This window comes from Pelophylax lessonae (assembly GCF_965119305.1).
Source record: "Pelophylax lessonae genome assembly, chromosome: 2".
Classification (NCBI taxonomy): Eukaryota; Metazoa; Chordata; class Amphibia; order Anura; family Ranidae; genus Pelophylax; species Pelophylax lessonae.
In genome coordinates this window covers 107870864-107897423 of record NC_138769.1, presented here as the reverse complement: position 1 = coordinate 107897423, position 26560 = coordinate 107870864, and the positions used below count along the sequence as shown (strand labels likewise).

Sequence of the window (26560 nt, the reverse complement as noted above, 5' to 3'; positions counted from 1 at the left end):
GAATTTTGGCTTTTCTGCAAAAGGGGGTTGAGCAGAAACTATCCTTGAGCACCATCAAGGGTCAGGTTTTCAGCGTTAGCAATCTTCTTTCAGAAGCCGCTGGCTACTCATTCCTTGGTGCGGAATTTCATCCAGGGGGTGCGGCACTTGGCTCCGCCAGTGCGCGCGCCCTTACCGCCCTGGGATCTTAATTTGGTTTTGTCAGTTCTGCAGAAACCTCCCTTTTAAAATAACAGGGAGATTCCCTTGCTTACATTATCCCAGAAGGTGGCCTTCTTGGTCACTATCACTTCTGCACGCAGGGTGTCAGAACTGGCTGCATTATCATGCCATTCCCCATATCTTGTGGTTCATAGGGATAAGGTAGTTCTTCATCCGAAGCCATCCTTTCTTCCTAAGGTGGTTTCAGACTTTCATCTGAATGAAGATATTGTGCTACCTTCCTTGTGTCCTCAGCCCAATCATCCTCGGGAATATGCGTTGCATTCCTTGGATGTGGTTTGGGCAATCAGGGTATACCTGAAGGCTACGGAATCGTTCCGTAAGACGGATTCACTTTTTGTGATCACGGATGGCCCCAGAAAGGGGTTGCCTGCATCTGCCGCGACTATCTCCAAATGGATCAGACAGACGGTGGTACAGGCTTATTCGATTAGGGGTCGGAATCCTCCGTTCCCTGTTAAGGCGCACTCCACTCGAGCGCTCAGTACTTCCTGGGCCTACCGCCATCAGGCATCAGTGGTCCAGGTGTGCAAGGCGGCTACCTGGTCGTCGGTTCATACCTTTACAAAATTTTATAAAGTTGATGTGATGGCATCGGCGGATGCCTCATTTGGCCGCAAGGTTTTGCAGGCCGCAATTTGAGGAGACCGGTGGTCTACCTCAAGGGTTTTTTTCCGTTGGAATTTCAGTTGAGTCTCATCGTGTGATTGATGAGCCTTTAAAACTTCTAGTTGGCACCGGTTGGCCTTCTAGATTGGATTTTGATTTTCATTATCCCACCCCTCATTTGTGGCACTGCTTTGGGACGTCCCGAGTTGATATTAATCAAGGAGGACTACGTCTGTCAACAGAGAAAAATGGATTTTTGTAAAATCTTACCGTAAAATCCTTTTCTCTTAAGCTCATTGACAGACGTAGTACCCGCCCCTCTGTTTTTGAGTTGGGTTGGGTTAAATTCTCTAAACACTGCTTTGCGACATAACTGATTTGCTGTAGCAGGAAGTGAGAGGATATACCCTCTGGGACTGCCCCTAGGGTGTGGCCAGAACGTTTTCTTTCCTGTCTAGTCCTACTCCTGTAGAGGGCAGTATAACCCGAGTTGATATTAATCAAGGAGGACTACGTCTGTCAATGAGCTTAAGAGAAAAGGATTTTACGGTAAGATTTTACAAAAATCCATTTTTTCTGGGTTGTTTGATGCTTGCTGTCATTGTGTGCTTCCTCTAAGCCCCTAGGCTGACATGGACCCACCCCCTACAGCACTATTGCACTGAACAGCACTTACACATTATTACATGAGAGTTGTTCAGAATAAGGACTGCCCACCGCAGCCAGAAGAACCTTGAAAAAGAGTTTTTAGACTTAAAAAAAAAGGGGGGGCACACTGATAGGGGGGTGAGTTCAGGTTGATGGGTCCTTAAAATTGGGGTTCTACTTTAAAAGGGTCCAGTTAAATTACTTAATTTAACACTGAACTGTGTAGAGGAAAATTAGCCCACCTGTCAGGGTCTCTGTTTTTCCTTTACTGGTAAGATGGAGTTAAAAAAAAAAAAAAGTAATCCTCATCCTGATTGTTGCAGGTTTCCAGACTCCATCCATCTCTTACAACAGATAAAGCTGGCCATAGATGAATCTAGTTCAGCAGGGACCGGCCAAATTTCGATCTTGCATAGTCATTCCAGCCTAACTGAAGTTGATCTAAGATTAAAAACCAAAAGTAAACATCAATCTGCGCAGAGTGTACACATATAAACATAAATAAAGAGTAATTCCAATCCACCCAAAACTGAAAATTTTTGGGTGGATTGGACAATCAATATACTATAGTATTGTTGTTGTTTAATCGTGTTCAACTCTTCGTGACTTCATGAACCATAGCGCGCTAGGCTTTTCTTTTTTGTATACAAACTTTTATTGGAAGGAAACAGAAAATGGCGGTACAAAGAGAGTTGGCACATTAAGAAGACAAATAACGGTATTACGTAGAGTAAACATAAATATAACATTCTTACGTATTTTCAAGTTATCTCAGTCCAATACGGAAATTTGATATGAAGATAGGAACGAGGATATCAAAGATATAGTTACTGGAAATAGATACATAACAACATCCAAGATAATGTCTCGTGTTGTTAAAGATAATTCCATGACTTTGTATTGAGGCGCTACCAAATAGTACGTGAAACATCAATATATACAGTTAGGGAAAAAAGTATTTGATTCCCTGCTGATTTTGTACATTTGCCCACTGACAAAAAAATGATCAGTCTATAGTTTTAACAGTAGGTTTATTTCAACAGTGAGAGACGGAATAGCATTGACTTCTATTAGAGAAGTCGTTTGCAAGCCACGCTGAAGTCGCCCCAGTGTGAACCCAGCCTAAATATGTTGCTTTGTATTCTTTAACTAAAACTTGTATGCTAAACATCTTTGTATATATACAGAACATGTGATGTTTAATAAGGGTTTTAACATTTAACCACTGATGTACTTGCATGCAGAAGACCATTACCGATGTTCTAGCCACATCTGTCCCGAAACCTGGAACCCCGGAAGACCTACAAAATCTGTTGCAGCAACATTATAGCAAGACACGGTCAGTTATAGAACTGGAAGAACTAAAATTGCCAGGTAAGCCCAGTCTACAACTTTGCGTTAGATTTTATAATTTTAGAGTTCATTTGCCTTGAGTTGATTCCCAGCATGCGTTTCATGCCCTCTAAATCCCAGAATATTATCTGGCCAGCCTCATTTCCATTCATACCCTCCTGTCACTGGGATGCTATATGTGAAATATTACTTACTAACACTTTTCATCAGTAAGAACTAAATTTCCCAGAAACACTTTATTTTTACCTATACTAACACGCAGGTAGGATTTTTTGGTCATTTACTCTATAAACACAGCCCTTGCTTCCACATTAGGCTGTGTGTCCAGCTTGTTCTGCAGATGTTCATTCCACTAATTCTTGTTTCTTGTAGCTGGTTAGTTATAAAACAGAATGGTTCCTATAAGTGAGGAATCATTCTGAACGTTCTCTGTCTAATTAAGTGATGCAACTATGTTCCAGTAAAATGAATGTGTTATCATACTATTACCTCATTTGGTATGATTTGATGGACGGCCTAATGGTAACACAGTAGCTTTGATCTGCAGGTTGCAATGTGGCACAGCTTTAGGTAAGGTTTTGCCATGCTAGTTTCAGTTAGGCGTCGCTTAATACAATATACTACCCAAGCACATAGCTTCAAACTTTATTATTTATTTGAAAATGGCAAATTAAGTTAAAGTATATCTAAAGCCAAACCTTTTTATTTTTTTTGGATAATGTTGGGGAGGTTAAAACCACTTATTTTTTTTCCATTTCTGTCTCTTTAGGGCAACTTCTCCTCACTTCCTATTTTTTAGACTCAATAGGAAGTGATTATGACTTTCCAATGGGGAGATAGCAATAAAATCTGAGGGGTTCTATCCAAATCTAACAAACAAAAATCAAAAGAAGTTTTGCCTTTTTATACTTTAAATAGTAAAAACGATGTGTAGCTTCAAATAGTAAAATAGTAGTAAAAACTATACATAGCTTCAAACGTCATTATTTATTTGAAAATGGCAAATTAAGTTAAAGTATATTTAAAGCCAAAACTTTTTTTTTTTTTTTTAGATTTTGGATAATGTTGGGGGGGGGGGTTAAAACCACTATTTCTGTCTCTTTAAGGCAACTTCTCCACACTTCCTATTTTGTAGACTCAACAGGAAGTGATTCTATCCAAATCTAACAAACAAAACACAAAAGAAGTTTTGCCTTTTTATACTTTAAATAGTAAAAACTATGTATATAGTGTAAGGCTCCTTTCACACGGGCAGTGCGCCCGACAGAGTCCGTTCTGCTCAGCGGAGGATCGATCCGCCAATACCCGCTGAGCAAGCGGATAGATGCTCCGCTCTGTGTGCAGAGATGGAGCTGTCAGATCCCCGCTCTCCTCTATGGGAGATCAGATGAGAACGGACCGCTTGTCTGTTCTCATCCAATCCTATCCGATCCTCCAGACAGATGGAAATTGGGGTTTCCATCCGCCGCTCCATAGGGCTGCATGGAGCATCCGATCCGGTCCACCTGAAAAACTGACAGGCGGATCGGATCGGAAAGCCCTTGTGAAAGGGGCCTAACAGTTTGCTCTTAAAGTGGTTGTAAAGCCTGAAGGTTTAAGTCCCCTTTCACACATGTGGACCGTTCGTTTCATCAGTTCAGTCATGTTTTTTTCAAAGAACAAATGGATTAAGTTTACATCAGTTTGTTATTAGTTTTTCTCCCATTTTGCATCAGTTCTTACATCAGTTTTTTACATACTCCAGCTACAGTTCTCAACCACTTGAGTGCTGGAGCTATTTTTTCATGACAAAATGGACCGTTTGTCCGTTTACATCCATTTTTCGTCCAACCTGATTTTTTTATTAGAAGAAAAATAGGGCTTTGATCTTTTCCAAAAAAACAGATGTTGACAAAAGTGGATGTAAACAGATGTATATAAATGATCATTCATTTACATGAGTTTTTCCATAGAAATGCATAAACAACAGAAAAACATTCCACATGTGTAAAAGGGGCCTAAGGCCTCATCTCATGTACATTACAGAAGTTAAACTGAAGTTTAGGAGCAGTTGGGCGTTTTTTTCAGCAGTCCCTGTACTCTCCTCTGTTATCTTTTGTGTCCATGTACACTCAGTCGTTTATAGTAGTTTAGAGGCGGATGAGGTTACAGGAATTTTTTTTGAAAGTAGAAAAATCACGTTCAGGACTGCAAATGCCAAATGCTTGTAACAGCGGTAAATTGCGTTTATGGGCGTTTGCGTTTAGAAGCGTTTTTAAAGAGGAAATCTTTCTGATAATTTTTTAACATATAAAAATGTTGAAAAAACACAAATTTCACTACATGCTGTTGCCTGAATCAATGGATGGGTCCAGCAGCAAGGAACTCGGGTCCTCTTGCAATTCTCTACTTGTTTGGAGCCTCAGCAATATCAGGAGCATTTCCTCACACATGTTCATGATGGGATCCATAGTGAAAACACAAACAATAGGATTGCAAACAAAGTTCAAAATAGGCGCTCCAGGTGAGTTTAAAAGAAACACCTTGCGAGAGTGCTTCAAGGGTGCCAGCACAGCCGTCTATAGATGTACATCAAAGAAAAGTTCTGGAATCAGTTGTCACGAGTGACAGAGTAATTGCACTGAGCCACTGAGAGACCCCTCAGGTGGTTAACATGCAAATCATATAATTGATTTCAAGCACATCTCCACAGTAAAGCCTAGTACACACTATGAGTTTTTTTTAGTTCAACGGTCAGCTCCGTTAGGAGCTGCTGTACAGGAGCTGGTCAGCTGCTGGTTTTCCAGCATGCATGTCTGACCGAAGCCGGCTTCTGTCGGACCAGCTGGCATGCACACGGGGCTTAATGTCGGCTGGGTTTTTTTTTTTTTTTAACCCGCCTGATGTCTCCTGACATTTGGCCCGTGTGTACAGAGCTTAAAGTATAACTAAAGGCAAAACTTTTTTTTTTTTCGTTTTGGATAGAGGGAAGATGAATTAGAACATCTGTCAGTTTTTATTGCTGTCTGTGTCCCTGACAGGGAAATTCACCTCTGTTTGTCCTGTTTACCTTTATCATTGAAAGTGAAAGTAAAAGAGAATCCCAAATTTTGGGTTGTCCCCAGAAAAGTAATAGAAGGGAAATCTTCCAATGGGGACACTCATTCTGGGGACCTGGGGGTCCCCAAGAGATTCCCTTAATTTGCAGGGATTTAATTTCACTTCCTGTTTGGCTATGGGACAGGAAGCGAAGGGAAGTAGGACAAAGGTGGCAAAAATGAACCTTACAGGGGTTACAACCCTCCCTTATGCTATCCAAAATGAGAAAAAAAAGTTTTGTCTATAGTTCTACTTAGTCTTCCAACCTTCCACACCCTCCACCCTCATCTATTTTTTACACGTTCCCTTTTATTATACCTTACACCAGTCTTCGGTCTGGTCATTTGATGTACTGGTGTCCTACATTTTGTGATTCAGAGGATTACTGAAGATTAGAGTTGAGCGGACACCTGGATGTCCGTGTTCGGCGGGTTCGGCCGAACTTGAAAAAAAAAGTCCGGGTCCGTGACCCGGACTTTTTCCGAACTTTACCCGGACACCGAACCCCATTGAAGTCAATGGGGACCCGAACTTTTAGGCACTAAAATGGCTCTAAAAAACCAATGGAAAGGGCTAGAGTGCTGCAAATGCCAGCAAAATGTAGTTAAGAGCATGGCAAGTGCTCTTAAAAAAAATTCCCCTTTAAATTTGTAATTTTTAAATAGCAGATTAGAACTGCACTCTGTAGTAAAATATAGCTGAACGCTGCACACAACAGACTGATAAAAATATATATTTTTTCTCCCTCCTCCTCCTCCTCAGTGGTCTCAAGTGAGGGCAAAAAGATCGTTCACTGCATCACCCCCCACACAGCAAAATCGATGTAGATCGCTAACGGACGATTGTTCTGTCCTGTGTTTTCTAATCTCTCCCTGCCTAATCTCTCTAGCCTGTCCCTAAAATGCTCAAATATCTTTCCCTGCCTACTCTCCGACCTGTCCCTGCATTCTTTTCGGGCACAATGTTGTTTTTCCCTGTCTGTCCCTAATCAGCAGCAGCCAGCACCGTTATGATGTGTGCTCTCTCCCTACACTACAGCAGACTGACGCACCGCTCTGTGTCTCTCGAGCTTATAAAGACCTGAGTCACATGCTACAGCTGGCCAATCACAGCTACTAATACATTAGTAGGCATGGCTGGGATGGCTTAAAGAGGTTGTACACTCGTTCAAAAAATTTTTTTTTTTCTTACAACCTGTAAGAGAAAGACATAATGAGCTAGTATGCATCGCATACTAGCTCATTATGAAATACTTACCTTAGAACGAGCCCCCGCCGTGCCGCTCTCTTACCTGTATGACGAGCGACATGTTCAGTCGCCCGTCTTCCGGGATCGCGGCATCCGGCCATCTGATTGGCCGGAGCCGCGGTGACGTCACTCCCGCGCACGCGCGCGGGAGCCGACGGTCACGGCACGGGGCTCTGAAGGAACGGCACGATCAGCCGTTCCTTCAGAGCGCATGCGCCAGTGACGTCACTGGCTGCATTAAAGGTAAATATCTCCTAAACCGTACATGTTTAGGAGATATTTACAGTACCTATAGGTAAGCCTTATCATAGGCTTACCTATAGGTACAACTTCCTGAGGAGGGTTTACTTCCTCTTTAAGGCATACCAGTTAAACGCTTGTTGATTGGCTGTTGAAAGCCCGCCATTAAAACAGCGCCATTACATACAGGAAATAAAATTACCGAAAAACCAGAACATACAGTAAAGTTTTCGGGTCCGTGTCTGGGTAACAAAAATCCAATTATCCGGTACGGACCCCAACAATACAGTCCGTGTTCGCTCAACACTACTGAAGATAGCAGAGCTGATGTTATAACGTCAGCACTGCTCACTGGTAACAGCCTGGGCTCATAGGAAGTGTCATTTAACCTGGAAGAGAACCAGCAGCAAGGTCTAATTTATTTTTAAAGATGGAGTTCTGCTTTAGGTAAACTCTACAAAAAAATGTGTATACTGAAAACACATTTTTTTTCCTTTAAAGAGACCTTTTCACTAACTTGCATGGGAAAATCGTGTATTTAAATTTTTTTATCCCCCCCCCCCCCCCCATAAACGGTCTTTTATTGACTTGCAATGTACCTCTGAACTTGCCAGGGAATTGACGCTCCAGAAAATGTCAGCGACCTAGCACTGAGCACTCCCTGCTTTAACATTTTATGTAGCAGCTGGGGAAAGGAAATAACAAAAGGGTAATAGTATAATACTATAGTATTATAGTAATACTATAATTTAGTAATAATATAATACTATAGTGTAATATAATAGAGTCTGCTGGGGCTGCTAATATCACATCCAAGATGGCGGTGCCCAGCAGCAGTCTCTTGGCTTTTGGATGTCTACCTAAAGGAGGCTTTTAAAGGTAAAAAAAAATCTCTAAAATGGGAATATACTTTCTGAAATAAATAGTCTGGTGATGGTGTCTCTTTAAGATGTAATCTTTTCTTTTCACATTTGCATGTTCCTGAATTTCATTCTCCACTTCCATAACCACAGAAAAATTACTCCAAAAAAATCTTATGTAGAAAGCCGCATGGATTTCAGTGTGCGGTTAGGACATATAACTATAGGGTCTCATGTTTGCTTGCACTGTAGTTGAACCGGCAAACGAAATTCAAGAAACATGAATTCCTTCTCAATTTTGTTATATGTGATGTAGGTTACTTCCAGTAAAACAATCTCTTTGTGTTATATGATATTTATGAGTACAGTCAGAATCTGTCTTCTCCTCTAAACAAAATAAAAGGTTAATGATCCTGTTCGTGTTTATTTTTAGCCACGCTTTTTAGGGAATATTTGATTTATTCACAATGGAGTTTGTTTGGCCTAACGGTGACCTACATTTGTTGGCAGTGTCATGCTATTGGAAGGGTAACAGGCCTGAAGACAATACTGCTTTCTTCTATAGTTACTAGTTATTGCTATGGGCTTGTGTTACCTGCGGAGTATGGCGTGTGCATCAGAACATGCCAGGATGTGGCTGGACGCCCCTACAGGTATCCTGGCTTTCCTGACATATAAACTCCAGTGGTGTGTGTTGAGATGAAGTATGGGGATTGTTTAAAAGAAACTGCACTGTATTTTCAGTGAATATAATTTGTTATTTTAAAGTTGAATGTAATTTTTGCAGGAATTTTTCCCACTAACCAAGCTTTCTATTTCCTTATTGTTGTAATTGAAATACACATTTTGTGGATTTGAATGGTAATCTCTATCAGCAGTGTAAAGGCTTGTGGATTGGTAAACCCAGCTTGGCATGCATTTGAGATTATTTTAACTTTAATTTGACCTGACTTGTATGGGGAGGGAAACCATTCTGATGCAATCAAAAGCCATCAACATGGGCCTTTTAGCTGTTAACATCGTATATGATAGTCCACCTGATCAGAAAGCGGACAAGCTTTGATACAAAGATTTCTCCTTCAGAAAGGCCCTTGATACGGGCATTGCATCAAGAACCTGCAGGCTGCTGCAGGTAAAGTATGTGCAAGTATCTCTAAGTGCTCGCACTTTATACCGAATATCCTGAAAGGGCCAGTGTTGTCACAATCACTGTGGATTGCTAATAAAGCTGGCTATACACTAGTGGATTTTCAAACAAAAACATTTGTACAAACATTCATGCAAAAAGCCTTAACGTGTTACTAAGCCCAGGACCCTGCATACACTATATCTGCCACAGAACACCGAAATGAAATTATTTTAGTAACTATAAACTGTTAAACACTTTTTCTCATCAGCAGTAAATAGCAGGCTTGTCTTCTCCTATCAGTGTAAGGTTAAAGCTTGTAGGAGGAGTTTTTATTTTCCTCTGATTGTCCTATGAAGGACCCCTGACTCTCTGTCTGGACAGTGCTGATTGGCTCTGTGCTGATCACATGCACTCTCCCAAAAAAAAAAAAAAACTCTCTAGCCATACACACCAAACTGAGCATGTGCAGAGTGCCTACAAGGCACTAATATCAGCAGATGGATTGGGGACAGTAAAAGAAGGGGAGGATTAGAGGAGACCGGATCAAACAGCCTTTTTCCACAATGAAGAGGATTAACCCCTTAGGGTCCACAGTGTATAACCAGCATGCTTTACTGCATATACAGACTGATTTTACTGTTATGGGTTTAGTAACACTTTAACCACTTCCCGCAAATTGACATACCTGTACGTCGGCTCAGAGAAGTGGTTGTACCGGCAGGCATCATCCCACTACTGTTCCTTAGAGCCAGCTGTCGGCTTTCAGAAGATAACCGCTGGTGCGGCTCAGGAGCTGCTCAGCCGGTATCCCAGTGAGGGGGAGGGAATGTCCCCTCCTCCTGCCGCCTTCTGTGGTTCAGCCCGGGTCTCCCGTCCCACCGGGAGACCCGAGCAATCAGCCAGCATGTCCGCCAACTGGTTGGAGTCCCGAACAAAGCCAGATTTGTATTAACCCTGAAGCGGCATCCTGACACCACTTCCGGGTTACTCGGCCTCCTAACGGCGTCAAATTTAAAAAACTGTCAGTATTTAAAAATGCAGATTTTGGCATTTTGAATACTTTGAAGTGCAGTGAAGTGGTCTTAGACCCCCGATCCCTCCATAAAGAGTACCTGTCACTGCCTATTACTGTCACAAGGAATGTTTACATACCTTGTGACAGCAATAAAAGTGATCAGATCAGATGACAAAAAATTTTGCAACGACTGCCATTGTATTCTTAAGAGTCTTTGCTAGAAAAAATATATATATATATATATATAATGTTTGGAGGTTCTAAGTAATTTTCTAGCTAAAAATACTGATTTTAACTTGTAAACAACATATGTCAGAAATAGGCTTGGTCCTTAAGTGGCTAATACATTCAATGACTTGAATATATGCAAAGTATTTCAAAATTGTGTTTGCTTTTAACATTTGATTTTGGAAGGAATTGAATTTCCTGGGGAAAAAAAAAAAAAACACATTCACTGTTAGAAATTGATTTGAGCGAAATTTTCCATCCTGCTCCTTCGAATTTCCTCTTCACTGTGGTCGAAAACAAACATCGATTTGACCCCACCAAAGTGGAACAAGCGTTTTTAAAATCAAAGATTACAAATAAATTCTGCTAGTGAATGGCCAGCTTATGGTTGGTTATGCACTGATAGATTTTGTTTGTTTAGCCTGCAGATTCCTCTATCCACACTAACAACATGGAAAAGTCCCCTGTGCCATAGCCTTTTAACTATGACTAAGCACCAGTGACGGTGTAACACGGGTCAGGTACAGCTGATTTCTGTACCTCTGTTCGCTGTATGGACTGTATTTTATTCCAATAAAGGTGATGGCTTCGGAGTGCTGCCATCCAAATCGTCTTACTTTCACAGACTATGTATACAGAGCCAGCACCCTTTTCCGGAAGGTGTAATTGTAGGATTGCTACCTAGAGCGCTGCATCTTTGTTGCCAGGTTGTATTCTCACAGCTGGTGCTGGTGGCTGTCAGAATACCCGAACAATGGTTGCATTTGATTGGATGCAGCCTCTGTTCAGCCAGTTTTTTTTTTTGCCGTGCTCCTTTGCTTTTTCCATTAAGAGATGTCAGGCAGGAAGATGCCGACAAGGCCAGCCAGGAAGCAAAATTTGGCAGGTTCATCAGTAACTGGCCAATATTCACACAGTCTGTGGACAATTTAGGCAGGAAGCTTAGAATTTATGTGTAGTAAGAAAAAAATGCTGTCTCCAATCTCAAATGTAACTACAATCTTTACATAGCAAAATTATTTCAAAAAGAGCTGTAGATTTAAAGAAGAAAGCAATTTATATTAGAGGTTTTGAACTCCTAATGCTTACAGTTAAAAATGAATAAAAATGCAAAGCTTTTTTTTAAAAAATCTGTATTTCTGTTCTAGATAATTCATTTGTGAAAGCAAATGACCTCAGCCATACCCTGTCTTCATATTTAAAGGAAAGTAAGTATGCCACACACCCGGAACAAAGTCTAAATTGTACATTTTTCTCTAATGTGCTGATTGTTCAACGTGTGATATCACCTTTATTCCAGTGTGCCCTAAGTGGTCCAAACTATCGAAAAATCATAAAGAGAAAAAATCTGCTCTGATCTTGGTGGTTTGCAGCTCTGCTCACCGTACCCTGGAACTAATTAAGTAAGTCTGTCATCTGTTTGATCAAAGTTTTTGTATAAAGTCCGATTGGAATTAATATTGTAGTTTCTGGCACACAACATTAATAAGTTGCATGTGCTCAGCTGTGTTATACAAAGTTGTAGGAACAAGGAAAACGGATGCCTTATCTTGTTTAAAGGCATGTTAGCCCTAAAATACAATGTCCATATAAAGATTTGTTTTTCCCATTCACAAATATTACCGTAAATGACACCATGGTTAAACAGAACTCAAGATGGTTTCACTTAATTTCAGATGGGATCATTTATAACAAGAGATTGCATATGACTTTCTGCAGAACATTGTAGTGTTTATACACTACACCTACATTTTGCCTTTAATTCAGTGTGGTGTGGAACCTGTTGTGTCCTATGAAGTTGTTTTTTGCAACTTTTCAGAAGAATGTGGAATGAAAGAAGAGCCTTTGACAGAATTCCTCTAATGCAGGGGTCTCCAAACTGTGGCCGGCGGGCTGGATGCGGCCCTTTGCTTGCGTTTTTCTGGCCCTTGGGGCACTATTCCTCCCTCTGACACCAACAGTGGGGTATTATTCCTCCCACACACCAACGATAGGGCATAAATTCTTCCTCTGATACCATTGATGGGGCACAATTCCTCCCACTAAAACCAAAGATGGGGCACTAATTCTCCCACTGACACCAACAATGAAGCATAATTCTCTCACTGACACCAAGGATCGGGCATTATTTGTTCCACTGACTCAAGCAATGGGGTACAATTTCTCCCACTGACACGAATGATGGGGTATTATTCCTGCCACTGACACCAACAACAGGGACACTATTCCTGCCACTAATACCAATGATGGGGCACTATTCCACCTCCTAACCCTAGGTGTGCTCTGTAATCTTTCTACTCCCATTGATCACCAAGTCTGAGGCATTATCTGCTTCCTCTGGCCACATTCCAGCCCCACTAAAATCTGAAGGACAGTAAACTGGCCCTTTGTTTAGAAATTTGGAGACCCCTGCTCTTTTTTTATTTATTTTTTTTAATGTGCAGAAGTATATGTTTTTTAAAGGATATATGTGTTGTATAGCCACAGGCAAAACCACTGCTTTATAATATGTTCCAATGTCTTATAATACATATCAGCCTCCTCCATAGCCCAACTTTCTTTTTTATATTCATGTAACTAGGTAATCATATATTTATCTCAATGTTTGTACCTCAACAGATTAATAAATGCTTTCAAAGGTGACACTAAAGTAATGAAGCTATTTGCAAAACACATCAAGGTATGTCAATTCTTCAGTTTAATTAGTCCATGTTAAGAGTGGTAAGAGAACTGTGTACATAGCTACCTATATAACAATAATTCCATGGAGATATAGTTATTAGCTTGGCTCATAGCTTGCTGCCTGTTACTTTAGGTCCAAGGTAGATTTTAGTAAAGAAGCCTAAAGATTTTAAAAATAGGAGTAGGCAATTCAGTCTTGGGTTGCAAGAAAAAATGTTATAAATTTCTTTCTTTACATGCTCCTTTTTAATGGAAGAGATTACAGGTGAAGAATTATATTAATAAGGAATAAGAACTATACATGATTGCAGTTTTAGACTTGTTTGGCAAGATTGCAGAATTTCTTTAATTCATAATGTTTATGTAGAAAAGATTAGCTAAGCTGTGAAATTTACTGTGTACAATTGTACAATATGCATTAAACATATGGGCCCTAATTTATCCAAGTAGCTTTCCTAACAATTGTCAGCTCTGCCTAATAGCAACCAGATTCATTCTTTCTTTTTGTTTGTCAATAATTTTTATTGATTTTCCATAAAGGATCATACAGACAGAAGCCTGCACAGTCTTTCCTGTACATTACTCAAGATATGCATTAAAAGCACAATTTGAATACTGATTGTAGAGATGTGTTGATAAATCATTATATAAGGCTCATTAAATAGCGTAAAGTACCTATAGAGCAGTCCAATAAAGAAATAAGCAAACTACAACTCACATCATGCCAACGACAATTTCACTGGGTCAGAACCCATCAGCTGTTGATAATGGGACAATGTGTCAACTATGGCAAACTTTTAGTTTGCGTAGAGCAATGTAGGGAACATGAATTTCAAAATTGACAAAGCGATAAATGGTAAAATAGTACTAGTACTAAATAGTACTAATAGTAGTGCAGAGCGAGAACAAGCATTCTGGCCAAAGATCCACCCCAACCATCCCTGATTATTGGGCTTAAGTAGGGGCTGCATTTAATGTATCCAAGGAGGATTTCAAAACCTCTCAAACCTGGCTGTCCTGAAGTATGCTTACTGTTTTCTCATTAGGCATGATCTGAGCAACCTTGGCTTTCACAGCAGTGTTATTGACCACAGAAGAGTTTTAAGCCCTAACGGTTGATATTTTCGCAGCCAGAAAAATGTAGAAGATAGGTGTCTGGCAGAAATGGCATCAACTGGTTCATTTAGGAGAGCCGTGCAAGTATTCTTAGTGATATCTATCATGGCTGACAGAATACATTAGAGCATGTGTCCTTGTCCAAAAACGTCAAATTTTGGGGCAGATCCACCAGATGTGGAGCATGATGCCTGTCTGGCCAAACTCTCAAAAATATAAGGGAGAAGTATCGGGGTACACTTTGGTGAATCTGGTGGGCACCAGATACCAGCGAGAGAGGACCTTATAGTTACATTTTATGAGAGTCACATTAAGTATTTACGTAAGTACTCTAGAAGTTCATATGCTACAGTCTTCCTCGCAGATCTCAAAGTCTGTCACGCAAGCCAGTATATGATGTAGCTTTGTTATGTTACAGCTTTCTGAATTAAATTCATTATTTTCCTCAAAATTCTACAAACAATACTCCATAATGACAACGTGTAAGAAGTTTGTTTGAACTCTTTGCAAATTTAATTTAAAAAAAATCACATGTACATATGTATTCACAGCCTTTGCTCAATACTTTGTTGAAGCACCTTTGGCACCAATTGCAGCCTCAAGTCTTTTTGAATATGATGCTACAAGCTTGGCACACCTATTTTTGGGCAGTTTCTCCCATTCTTCTTTACAGGACCTCTCAAGCTCGATCAGGTTAGATAAGGGAGCGTTGATGCACAGCCATTTTCAGATCTCTCCGGAGATGTTCAAGTCTGAGCTCTGGCTGGCCACTCAAGGACATTCACAGAATTGTCCCGTAGCCACTCCTTTGTTATCTTGGCTGTGTGCTTAGGGCCGTTATCCTGTTGGAAGATCAACCTTCACCCCAGCCTGAGTTCCAGAGCACTCTGAAACAGGTTTTCATCAAGGATGTCTCTGTACATTGCTGCATTCATCTTCTCCTTGATCCTTACTAGTCTTCCAGTACCTGCCGCTGAAAAACATCCCCACAGCATGATGCTGCTACCACCATGCTTCACTGTAGGGATGATATTGGCCAGGTGATGAGCGGTGCCTGGTTTCTTCCAGACATGACGCTCGTCATTCAGGCCAAAGAGTTCAAGCTTTGTTTCATCAAACCGAAGAATTTTGTTTCTCATGGTGTGAGAGTGATTCAGGTGCCTGTTGGCAGAATCCAGGGGGACGGTTATGTGCCTTTTACTGTGAAGTGGCTTCTGTCTGGCAAATCTACCATACAGGCCTGATTGGTGGAGTGCTGCAGTGATGGTTGATCTTCTGGAAGGTTCTCCTCTCTCCGCAGAAAAATGCTGGAGCTCTGGCAGAGTGACTATCGGGTTCCTGGTCACCTCCCTGACTAAGGCCACTCTCTCTCTCGATCCCTCAGTTTGGCCAGGCGGCCCGCACTAGGAAGAGTCCTGGTGGTTCCAAACTTCTTCCATTTACTGATGATGGAAGCCACTGTGCTCATTGGGACCTTCAATCCTGCAGATGTTTTTCTGTACCCTTCTCCAGGTCTGTGCGTTGATACAATTCTGTCTCTAAAGTCTATAGACAATTGCTTGGATTTCATGGCTTGGTTTGTGCTATGGCATGTGCTATTAACTGTGGGACCCCATATAGATAGTTGTGTGCCTTTCCAAATCATGTCTAATCAACTCACTTTACCACAGGTGGACTCCAATCAAGTCGTAGAAACAGCTCAAGGCTGATCAGTGGAAACAGGATGCACCTGAGCTCAATTTTGATTGTCATGATGAAGGCTGTGAATACTTATGTACATGCGCTTTTTTTATTTTTATTAATTTTGAAAAGATTTCAAACAAACTTCTTTCTTGTTGTCATTATGGAGTATTGTTTGTAGAATTTTGAGGAATATAATGAATCTAATCCATTTTGGAATAAGGCTGTAACATTACAAAATGTGGAAAAAGTGAAACACTGTGAATACTTTCTGAATGCACTGTAATGCTGAAAATGCCACCTGTGCCGTTTCCCCCATTAAACTGTTTTCAAAGACAATTCCTGTGGTAATATCCTCTGTTCCCTTTTTTCTTTTTTTTTTTAGAATGTTCAGGAAATGTAAAATTTGATATAAGTGAAAAATTTCAGAGGGAGGCATTTTTAATTGTTGGAAAATCATTGGGGTTGCAAGCTCCATGGGAACACTGGGTTGTTAAATAATGGAGCCTTTGGAGTGTGTGAGGAATTTAGTGCAATTGATTTTGCAGGAAGTGTTCTAAAGAGGCCTATGGGATGAGCTCTTGGGCTCACCGTTTATCCAATCTAGCCCATAGATATGTAAACATTGGATTAATTGTACTGCCTGATAATTTTGAGGTTTGACCACCTGACACTTTAGGAGCACAGAACGTCTGATATACGAACCTACACCCCTTAGAGCTCCAAATGAATTTCAGTATATTAGATTGAAAACAATTGGAATCTGAGGTTGGAATACGGTACTTATGGGTAGCGTTCTAAGTAATATAAAACTTTAGGTGATAAAGTCTTCGTAATCTAGACCATTCTGCTCATCCACGAAAGGAGTGGGTTTACCACATGTCCATCGCTTCTAACGATTTGGTAAAGAAAGTGTTGTAGTTTGTTTTATAAAGTGTAGCTAAATTTGAGGTGAGTTTAATCCCAGGTACAACAGGGCATGAGGTTGCCAAGAGAATGAGAATTGGACCCTAAAGTTTTCAAGTAAAGATTCTGGTTCTTATGATTTATCAGAGTTGACCTGAAGTTTTTATGTCACTGAACTTTTTAAGGGTTTGAATAGGTTGGGCATGGGGGTGTATGGGGAAGTGTCAATGAGGAATAAATAATTCCTAAAAAGAACACACTTATGGTGCAAATTTTCTTTCAATACCAAGTATATCCGGGTTTGCACAAATGGCTATAGCTAAAGTCTCAGTAGCTATGATAACTAAAATAGTTAATAAGGGCATCCCTGCCTAAGGACTGTGTGTACGTGAATGGCATCTGATTTATATCCCTTCAGCGGAATGTGGTAGGGGTGGAGTATAAAGAGTGTAGTAAAGTGACGACTTTAGGACCAACTTTCATTTTGTCAAAATGTACAAAAGGTAAGGCCATGAAATGCTATTGGGGGCATTCTAAAGGTTTAATGATAGCAGGATCCCTTTCCTATCCCTCTGGCCATCCTAGTTTTATCTCAAGAATTACGTTTTCTGTTTGTTGTAACAATCTGTTTTAGTGCTGTTTGAATTTTATTTGTTGCTGATGTGCAACACAGGCAGACCTTATAAAATACACTTTGATATCTGATTCCTATGTTTGTGCACCCATGGAGGACTGTTTTTGTGAATGGATCACACAGTAGCTTCGGCTGCTTTGAACTCTGTGTTCTTGTTGTATAAACTTCTAACAGATCTATTAAACGACTATCTGTTTTCTTCTGTCTTATTGCAGATTAAAGATCAGATGCAACTGCTGGAGAAAAACATTGTTCATCTTGGAATAGGAACACCAGGAAGGATTAAAGCTCTCATAGAACAAGGTGGGTAATCCTGTTTAAGTCATCAACGAATTCTAGTCCTTGGATACCCATACATGTGCTGATTACAGAAATATTGTTTTAACATGCCAATATTTAATACTTCCAAATAATGATGTTTTAAGTCATAACTGACTTAATAAACCCCCCCCCCCCCCCCCCGCTCAAACCCATAAACCATACTCTGCTGTGCAAGTGCTCCGTGTCAGCCGTGACTTCAATATAAACAATAAAAGTGGCTCCTGCATTTAGGAAACGTGAAGATGCTTTATTCAATCCAGAATAAAACTGACACTTATGCTTCCATGCTTATGCATTTCAATTCTGTGTCATAATCATAACACATATATGTTTGGGTTATGGGTGGGCATCTAACCTCTGGAGGGTGAGGGGAAGTTAGGATGGAACAGTTGTCATATTACAGAATAGCTTGAGTGCCCTATGGCTGCTGACCATACCAGTACAGAGCAGGGAGATATGCTTTATACAAATACAATACATGTGATTCCAGGGGAAAATATGAAGATGATGTGGCGGTTTACATGAAAAGTAAATTAATTTTTCTCTATCGTTCATAACAGATGCAGCTCCATATTCTTCTTGACCATTGGGTAATGCTGCCCCCTATAGGAGTAGGACATTAGACAGGAAAAAAACATTACCACGCCTATGGGGCAGTCCCTGCAGGCATACACCCACACTCTGCTATAGCCTTCAGTTTGTTTCGGCCTAGTTTAGGAGTAGGACCCAGTTCCCGGCTGGGACTTCAGTCTTAGCTTGTTCTTTTATCTTCAAAGGGAACCTTTGTTAAAAATTAAATTTTTTTAGCTAGTTAAGTTCCTGAGAGAACTGCAATCAACAGCCGGCCTGGGTTTCGGACTGGATATCCTAGACCCTTAAGGTCTCCTTAAGGTCTCCAAGCCCGGCAAGCGAGCATGCATAGATTATAGCCCAGCGCTAGGCCTCGCCATGACAGTCCCCCGGGGATTACCCCAGTGCCACTTATCTTTTGGATCCCTTAGGATCCATGGGGGCTGCCATTTTTCTGTATAACCTTCCTGCCTCATTATACGTTTTTCCCCATTGAAATGCATTGGGCGGCCATGTTTTTGTGGTTTACCGGCCATTGGGCGGTCATTTTCTTGGAGTCTATGATTGCTGGACAGCAGGGAGCAGCTAGCCCTTTATTCTAGTGATGACCCAGGTATTTTCTTTTCCTGTAAAGATCGTTTTTTCACCATAGCAGAACGATCCTGTCCTCCTCTATATCGATTGGTGGTATGTCTATTGGGGTCCCTGTAGGTCTTCCTCACTCACCATGCTATCTGCAGTGCTAGTGGCTGGGACTTGTTGTACTGATGGTGCAGCGGTGCGGTCCGTTTTTTTGCAGTTTCCTAAAGTGACACTGCGTTATTCCAGGGTTCATAATGGAGTCCCAGGAACAAGTTTCACCTACTGACCCCCTCCTTGCGGTTGCGGAGCCCTCCGGGTCGCAACCCCTGTCTGCTTGAACGACAGTTTTGGAAAACCTGGTGTCAAAAGTGGATGTGTTTATCAAAAATACCACTAGTAAAAAGCACCCTATGCCCTCCCCTGCCTCCCCTGTATCCTCAGATTCTGAGGTAGATGGCCACTGCGGACTCATGTCACCCTGAGGGATCTGCGTCATCGCACTTGGATGGCAAGGACGATATATCCCCATCTGCAGTGCACGGGAAAGCGAGCTGGTGGAGGCACTTATAGTGTCAGTGCAGGAAACTTTAAAAATGGCGGACGATTCTGCAGCATCAGAGACGCAGGTGTCTTCTGGCACATGCAAAATTGTCAACGAACAGTGGGGGTGCATCAAACAGATGTTAGGGGTGCCAAAGCATTTTAAAAGGCGCTACCCCTTCACAGATGCGGTGTCCACAAGATGGACCGTACCACCGAAGGTGGACCATCCGGTTTCCAAACTGAAAAAATCTACTGTGGTCCCGGTCGAAGAGTCCCCAGTATTTACAGACCCTGTGGATAGACGGATTGAGTCTTTGTCCCGCCACTTACACATGATAGCGGGCTCAATACTTCAACCGATCTTCGTGATCACTTTGGTCTCCCAGACCATAACGGAATGGGCAAAGTTACTAAAAAGTGACTTGGAAACGGAACATCTCTCTCTGGGTCTGACGGAGCTAACAGACCAAATGGTTCAAGCCCTATTATTTATATGTGATGCGTCACTAGATGCAGCCCCCCTGGTAGCCAGAGTGTCCGCGGTTGGGGTATCTATTAGACGCATGGTGTGGCTAAAAAGCTGGTCTGCAGATCAGGCTTCAAAAAAGGCGTTATCAGACCTCCCCTTTTCGGGAGACCGTTTGTTTGGTTCCTCATTGGATGAGTTAATCAAAGGGCTCACAGGCGGGAAGAGTATGCTTCTTCCCCAACCCGCCAAGGGCAAGTCACTGCGTAATAGATGGGGGCCTTATTTCACAGCCCACAGGTGGTCCTTTCGTGCCTCTAGCACGCAGGAGAAAGGATCTAAGCCATTTAGGTCTTCTGGAGACTCCAAGAAGACATGGTCAGGTAAACCAAGAACAGGCCAATCCAGACCTGCAGACAAATCCCCATCTGCATGAAGGGACGCCCTTGCTTCTTTCCGGAACCATGGACTTCCTTGGTTCAGGACCAATGGGTCCACTAACTTATCCGATTGGGTTACAAGATTGAATTCCGGTCTCGACCGTCAGACAGGTTCTTCCCGTCCAGTCTACGCCGATCTCCAGACCAGTTAAGGGATCTACAATAGGCGGTATAAGATCTGCTGTCGCAAAGGATGATTGTGCCAGTTCCTTTTCGGGAACGCTTTCAGGGGTTATATTCAAAACTGTTCACTGTGCCCAGGAAAGAAGGCAAAGTACGTTCAATCCGGGACCTCAAGGCTCTGAACCGCTTTATGCGGGTATAGAAGTTTCGAATGGAGTCCATTCGCACGGTAGTGGCGTCTCTACACCAAGGAGACTTTTTTGCCTCCGTAGATATCAAGGATGCTTATCTACACATCCCTATTTATGCTGGCACCATTGTTTTCTTCGCTTCGCTGTAGGAGAGGAGCAGTATCAGTTTGTGGCATTACCCTTTGGTCTCGCCTGTGCCCCCAGGGTCTTCACCAAAGTGTTAGCTCCGGTATTGGCATTACTGCAACAACGGGGGATTACGGTACTGAGGTACCTGATCGATCTCCTCTTAAAAGCAGACTCACATTCAGCTCTGTTGGGGGACTTGACAATCACTGTACGGACTCTGCAAGAGGTTGGTTGGAACATTAATTTCAAAACATCTGCCCTGGTACCATCCTTAAAACTGGATTATCTGGGCCTGACTCGGGACTCGCTTCTGCGAGGGTTTTTCTTCCCCCAGACAAACTGCAAAAGTTGCAGGGGGCGATTTGTCTGCTGTTATCCAGCTAACTGTCTTCTCTGCGGACTTGCATGCAGGCCTTGGGTCTGATGGTGTCAACCTTCGAGGCGGTTCTGTTGCCAAGTTCCACATGAGACTCTTACAAAGGAAGATTATTTTCAAATGGAACAAAGATCCACAATCTTTGGACACTATGATTCGGTTGAGTCACAACACAAAGGTGTTTCACCTCCTGTGTGTCCGGTGAGGGACTCCCGATATTGACCTGTTAGCTTTTCGACTCAAAAAGATGGTTCAGAGGTTTGTAGCCAGGTCGTGAGATCCTCTGGCCGACCCTCAGACGCACTGGCGGCTCCTTGGAGTCAATATTGAGTGATCTATGCGTTCCCTCCGCTGAAACTCCTGCCGCCACTTCTACACAGAATAGAGGTGGAAGGGATTCCGGTTATTCTGGTGGCCCCAGACTGGCCTCGCTGGTCTTAGTATGCAGATCTGGTAAGGTTGGTCGCCGATGCTCCCTGCTGTCTCAAGAGCCGATCTTCCATCCTGCTTTACAGTCGCTGGCTTTAATGGCTTGGCTGTTGAAAGCCAGGTGTTGAAGGATAGAGGTCTTTCTGACTCGGTGATTCCGACACTCTTGAAGGCCAGCAAGTCTATTGCTAGGAAGATCTATCATCGTACGTGGAAATCGTACATCTCATGGTGCGAATCGCTAAAGGTGCATCCTCGTCTTTTTCTTTCAGTGGCTAGGATTTTGAACTTTCTTCAAAAAGGAGTCGAACAGCGGTTGGCTTTGGGCACTATCAAAGGCCAAGTGTCGGCTTTGGCTGTGTTTTTCCAATGACCTTTGGCTTCGAATGCCTTGATTCGTACTTTTATACAAGGCGTTCACAAAACAATTGGTAACACACTACGCCGTGAAGGACTGAAATCCTGCAGTGCCCGCAAGGACCCCTGCTCAAGAAAGCACATATACAGGCCAGTCTGAAGTTTGCTAATAAACATCTAAATGATTCAGAGAAGAACTGGGTGAAAGTGTTGTTGGCAGATGAGACCAAAATCAAGCTTTTTGGCATCAACTCAACTCGCCGTGTTTGGAGGAGAAGCAATGCTGCCTATGACCCAAAGAACACCGTCTCCACTGTCAAACAAGGAGGTGGAAACATTATGCTTTTGGGGTGTTTTCCTGCTAAGGGGACAGGACAACTTCACCGCATCAAAAGGACGATGGACGGGGCCATGTACCATCAAATCGTCGGTGAGAATCTCCTTCCCTCTACCAGGGCATTGAAAATGGTTTGTGGAATCGTATTCCAGCATGACATAAAACTACAGAGAAAAGGATTTTACGTTAAGTCAAAAATCCAGCTTTTCCCCCTTTACATCTCTGTATTATTTTTATTCTTCCAAACATATTTTGTTGAAAATATATATTGTGTACAATACAAGAAGGTATTGTTTGTACAATGTAATGCCAAGTTTACAAAACCAGAACTATAACAGAAAAAAAAGGGGGAGAAAGAGGAAACAAACCCCCAACATATATATATATATATATATATATATATATATATATATATATATATATATTTATAGTATATATAAATATTACATATCTGCAATCTTAGCACAGTATGACCGTCTTCCTGTCAATGCCTGTTCTTGATTTTGCTGTAGCCCAACTACACTAAAGTGCTGAACTTTTAAATTTAATTGGTTGGCAAAGTAACTGTATATCATACCACAAAATAGTCTCCAAACCGTGTATGATCATAATAATCTTGTTTTGCTTTCATTCATGTATGCACTTTTAAAGTACACTGATCTTTTTGCGTTCTAAGTACCACACCCCTTCCTGCCTATATGCATGCTTACCCTCATCCCATGACCCACCACAATGTGTACATCCTGCCTCTAAAATCTGCTTTGCGCTGGCCACACCTGTGCAGTTGATCAGTATAGACTTCTATGGAGTCTTTCAGGAGACATTTGGTAGATGGTCCCATAGAAGTCAGTGAAGATTGGCTGCACAATTGTGGCAATCACAAAGAAGATTTTCCTGACAGAATCTAAACATTGTGCAGCCATGGGGTGGTGTTAAAAAAAAAATAGTAATAATATATTGCGCTTATCAGTTTGGATGCGTGCCCGGATTTGGTTTCTTTTTCATTTTTCCTACCTGTTGTTCATACGAATAACACACTTCCTGTCCTATTGTAGATTTCTGGCAAGATCAATAGGAACATTCTGTACTTGCTAAGGCCTCATGCATACAGGGCTTAAAAATACCTCTTTTACAGGTGTTTGAAGGTTTTTTCAGCCTGTAAAAGCGCCTCTATGTTAGCCTATGGCATCCATGCACGCAAAGGTGTTTACAGGTATGTTAGAAGAGAAGCATTTACAGGTTAAAAAAAAAAAAAAAAAAACACCAGCTCGTTCAGGAGAGGAGCTTTTGGGCAGAAATGCATCTAAATAAGAGATGCATTAGTGCTTGAGCATTCAAATAATTATTCTGGCCAGTGGAATCCATAAACGCTCAAATGCTGGATGCACCTAAACGTTTGTGCAATACAAGGCACTAGGCACATTTTTAAGCTGCTTTTTCCTGCCAGAAGTAAAAGACATTCAGAGAAAAATGTAAATGTTCTGTGTGCATGAGGCTAAAAACGTTCTTAGACTGGAAAAAAAAAAATGAATGGGTTTCATTACATGTTGAGTATACCTGTAAGGTTGGGGTAGGGTGGTGTACTTAAGAATATGTGCACTTCTCCTTTAGGGAGCTGTGCAATTATTATATGCATATTAACACTCTGTCTCTGTTCATAGAGGGTCTTAGTTTGCAGTCTCTGAAATATATTGTGTTAGATTGGAACTGGAGGGACCAGAAGCTGCGGAGGATGGTGGATATTCCCGAGGTACAGATACATTTTATATACTTTATTTGCTTAACTATATTTTTGTGCCATTTGCAAGGTTAGCATAGTTACTTATTTTTTGTCTGAGGATTCATTAGTAGTGTAATAGGAAAAAGCGGTATACGCCAGGAACCATATACTTATGGCTTTTCTTGTGTTTGTGCTTTGATCATGGAAGCACTGGCACAGTGGTATACACATGTTCAACCCATTAGGCGGCAAATATTTTTTCAGATTTGGCCATGCATATTTATGGTCAGCAATAAAAGACCCGACATACAGTGTTGATGGTCATTTTGGTCATTTTGGTCCCCACTACCATGTATTTTGCTGTTTCAGTGTATCACCTGAAACAAACTCACATTTCTTCTTGATTCCACAAGTATTTCCCACTTGCATATTCTCTTCTGCCTCACGAAAAGCCAACGTTTTGCTCTGTCAATGGGCCAGAATTCATTAAAGCGTATTTACACCTCAAAATGGTCCTAAATGGTACTAAATCATACACCACCAGAACAGAACTTTGGGATAGTTGTAGAAAAATGTGTCTGTATCCACTATTTCAGTTAAGGTGAAAGTTAAAAAAAAAAATTGCTTTCTTTGTCTAACCATCACTATAGAGCAGCGGCCTCCAAACTTTGTAAATAAAGGGCCAGTTTACTGTCCTTCAGACTCTTCTGGGGTCCCCCGCCGGTGCTCTGGGCCCCTCCCTTGCCAAGTGCCCCCAAAAGACACCGAGCATGGCTCAGCCCCACTACCACCTCACTGACAGTGACATTGCATATCGCATCTTAGCCAATTAGGAGGGAGAGACCCGGGAGAATCTCGAGTCTTGTGCATATTGCTCGATCGAGATCAGGCTTGGGTAAGTATTGGAGGGGCTGAGGGGGGAGCTGTACACTGAAGATTTTTTACCTTAATGCATAGAATGCATTTAAGTAAAAAACATTCAGCCTTTACAACCACTTCAAGGAGGACTGGACTGTGGCCATTGGGAGTAGAAAAGGCCCCGACATCGGTGCGAATAAACAATGCCTCATCTTTGGTATCAGTGGTAGAAATAGTGCCCTGTCGTTGGTGTCAGTGGGAGGAATTGTGCCCCATCATTGGTGTCATTGGGAGGAATTGTGCCCCTTCATTATTGTCATTAGGCCCCACTGTTGGTGTCAGTGGGAGGAATTGTGCCCCATCGTCTTTGTCATTGGGAGGAATTATGCCCCTTCATTGGTGTCAGTGAGGGGGAATTATGTCCCATTTTTGGTATCAGTGGATGAAAATAGTGACCCAAGGGCCAGATAAAAGAAGGCAAAGGGCCGCATCTGGCCCCTGGGCCACAGTTTGGTGAACATTGCTATAGAGTGACAGCAACAGCTGAGTTAATGTGGGTAGCTCCACATTCGGCCTGTTTGATCTAAAATGTTCTGTAGACTTGGACAGCAGTAACATAGGATCTGTTTTCTTTGCAGGTGAAGAAGGAGATGGTGGAACTCCTGGAGTCAGGTGTCATTGCTGCCTGCAAAGGGGGATCTTTGAAAATTGCATTGTTCTAACTCCCCCAAAGAATGTTCTTTTATAGCACATCTATTTTAGAGTGAATATTTGTGCACATATCAGTGAAATGTACGTGCCAAGATGTATTAATAAATCAGTCCTATTTTAAGCATGTTTTTAATTAATGTTGAAGTGGTAATTTTGTTGATTTCTAAATTTACTGTGAAACATATAGCTGGGCTAAGATCATATATTATAAAAACACCATTTAATACAGTTATGTATTCATTAAACATCACTAAATATATGTTATAGGAAAGTAGAATATTTACCTAAATCTGTATTGATATCGACCTTCTGGGTTCATCAGCACTGAGACTAGGAAAAGGAGGGGCATGACTTTCAGCCAACCAAAACTTTGGACAGCGTTCATCAGCCTAACACTGAACTAGCTTACAGAAGGCAGGAGTAGAGGGTTGACCTCATCAGTGTGTCCTGCTACTTTATTTTTCAGTCAGAGCAGGGGGGTGGAGAGGTGACTAAGAAGGTAGAACTATGATAGTCTTATATCGGGAGGTGGGTTGGGTAATGCCATAGCCATGACTTCAGAAGGAGAAGGGAGGAGCACCATATATAGTGCCTTGAAAAAGTATTCATACCCCTTGCAATTTTCCACATTTTGTTATGTTACAACCAAAAACATAAATTTATTTTATTGGGATTTTATGTGATAGACCAAAACAAAGTGGCACATAATTGTGAAGTGGAAGGAAAATGATTTTCAAAATTTTTTTACAAAAAAAATGT

The 26560-nt window shown here is 41.6% G+C and overlaps 1 protein-coding gene across 1 annotated transcript in view; it reads left to right on the top strand.

Annotated features, from left to right (window-relative positions):
- CMSS1 (cms1 ribosomal small subunit homolog) overlaps positions 1-25922 on the top strand; it is a gene marked incomplete at its 5' end in the record, with an annotated part of 117145 nt that extends 91223 nt beyond the window's left edge. The window contains 7 exons of the mRNA XM_082247966.1: positions 2724-2853; positions 11779-11838; positions 11931-12033; positions 13250-13310; positions 17864-17951; positions 24174-24262; positions 25729-25922. Of these exons, the coding sequence (XP_082104092.1) occupies positions 2724-2853; positions 11779-11838; positions 11931-12033; positions 13250-13310; positions 17864-17951; positions 24174-24262; positions 25729-25812 (615 nt within the window). The 3' untranslated portion in view covers positions 25813-25922. The remainder of the gene's footprint in view (positions 1-2723; positions 2854-11778; positions 11839-11930; positions 12034-13249; positions 13311-17863; positions 17952-24173; positions 24263-25728) is intronic.
- Between the last annotated feature and the right edge of the window lie 638 nt (positions 25923-26560).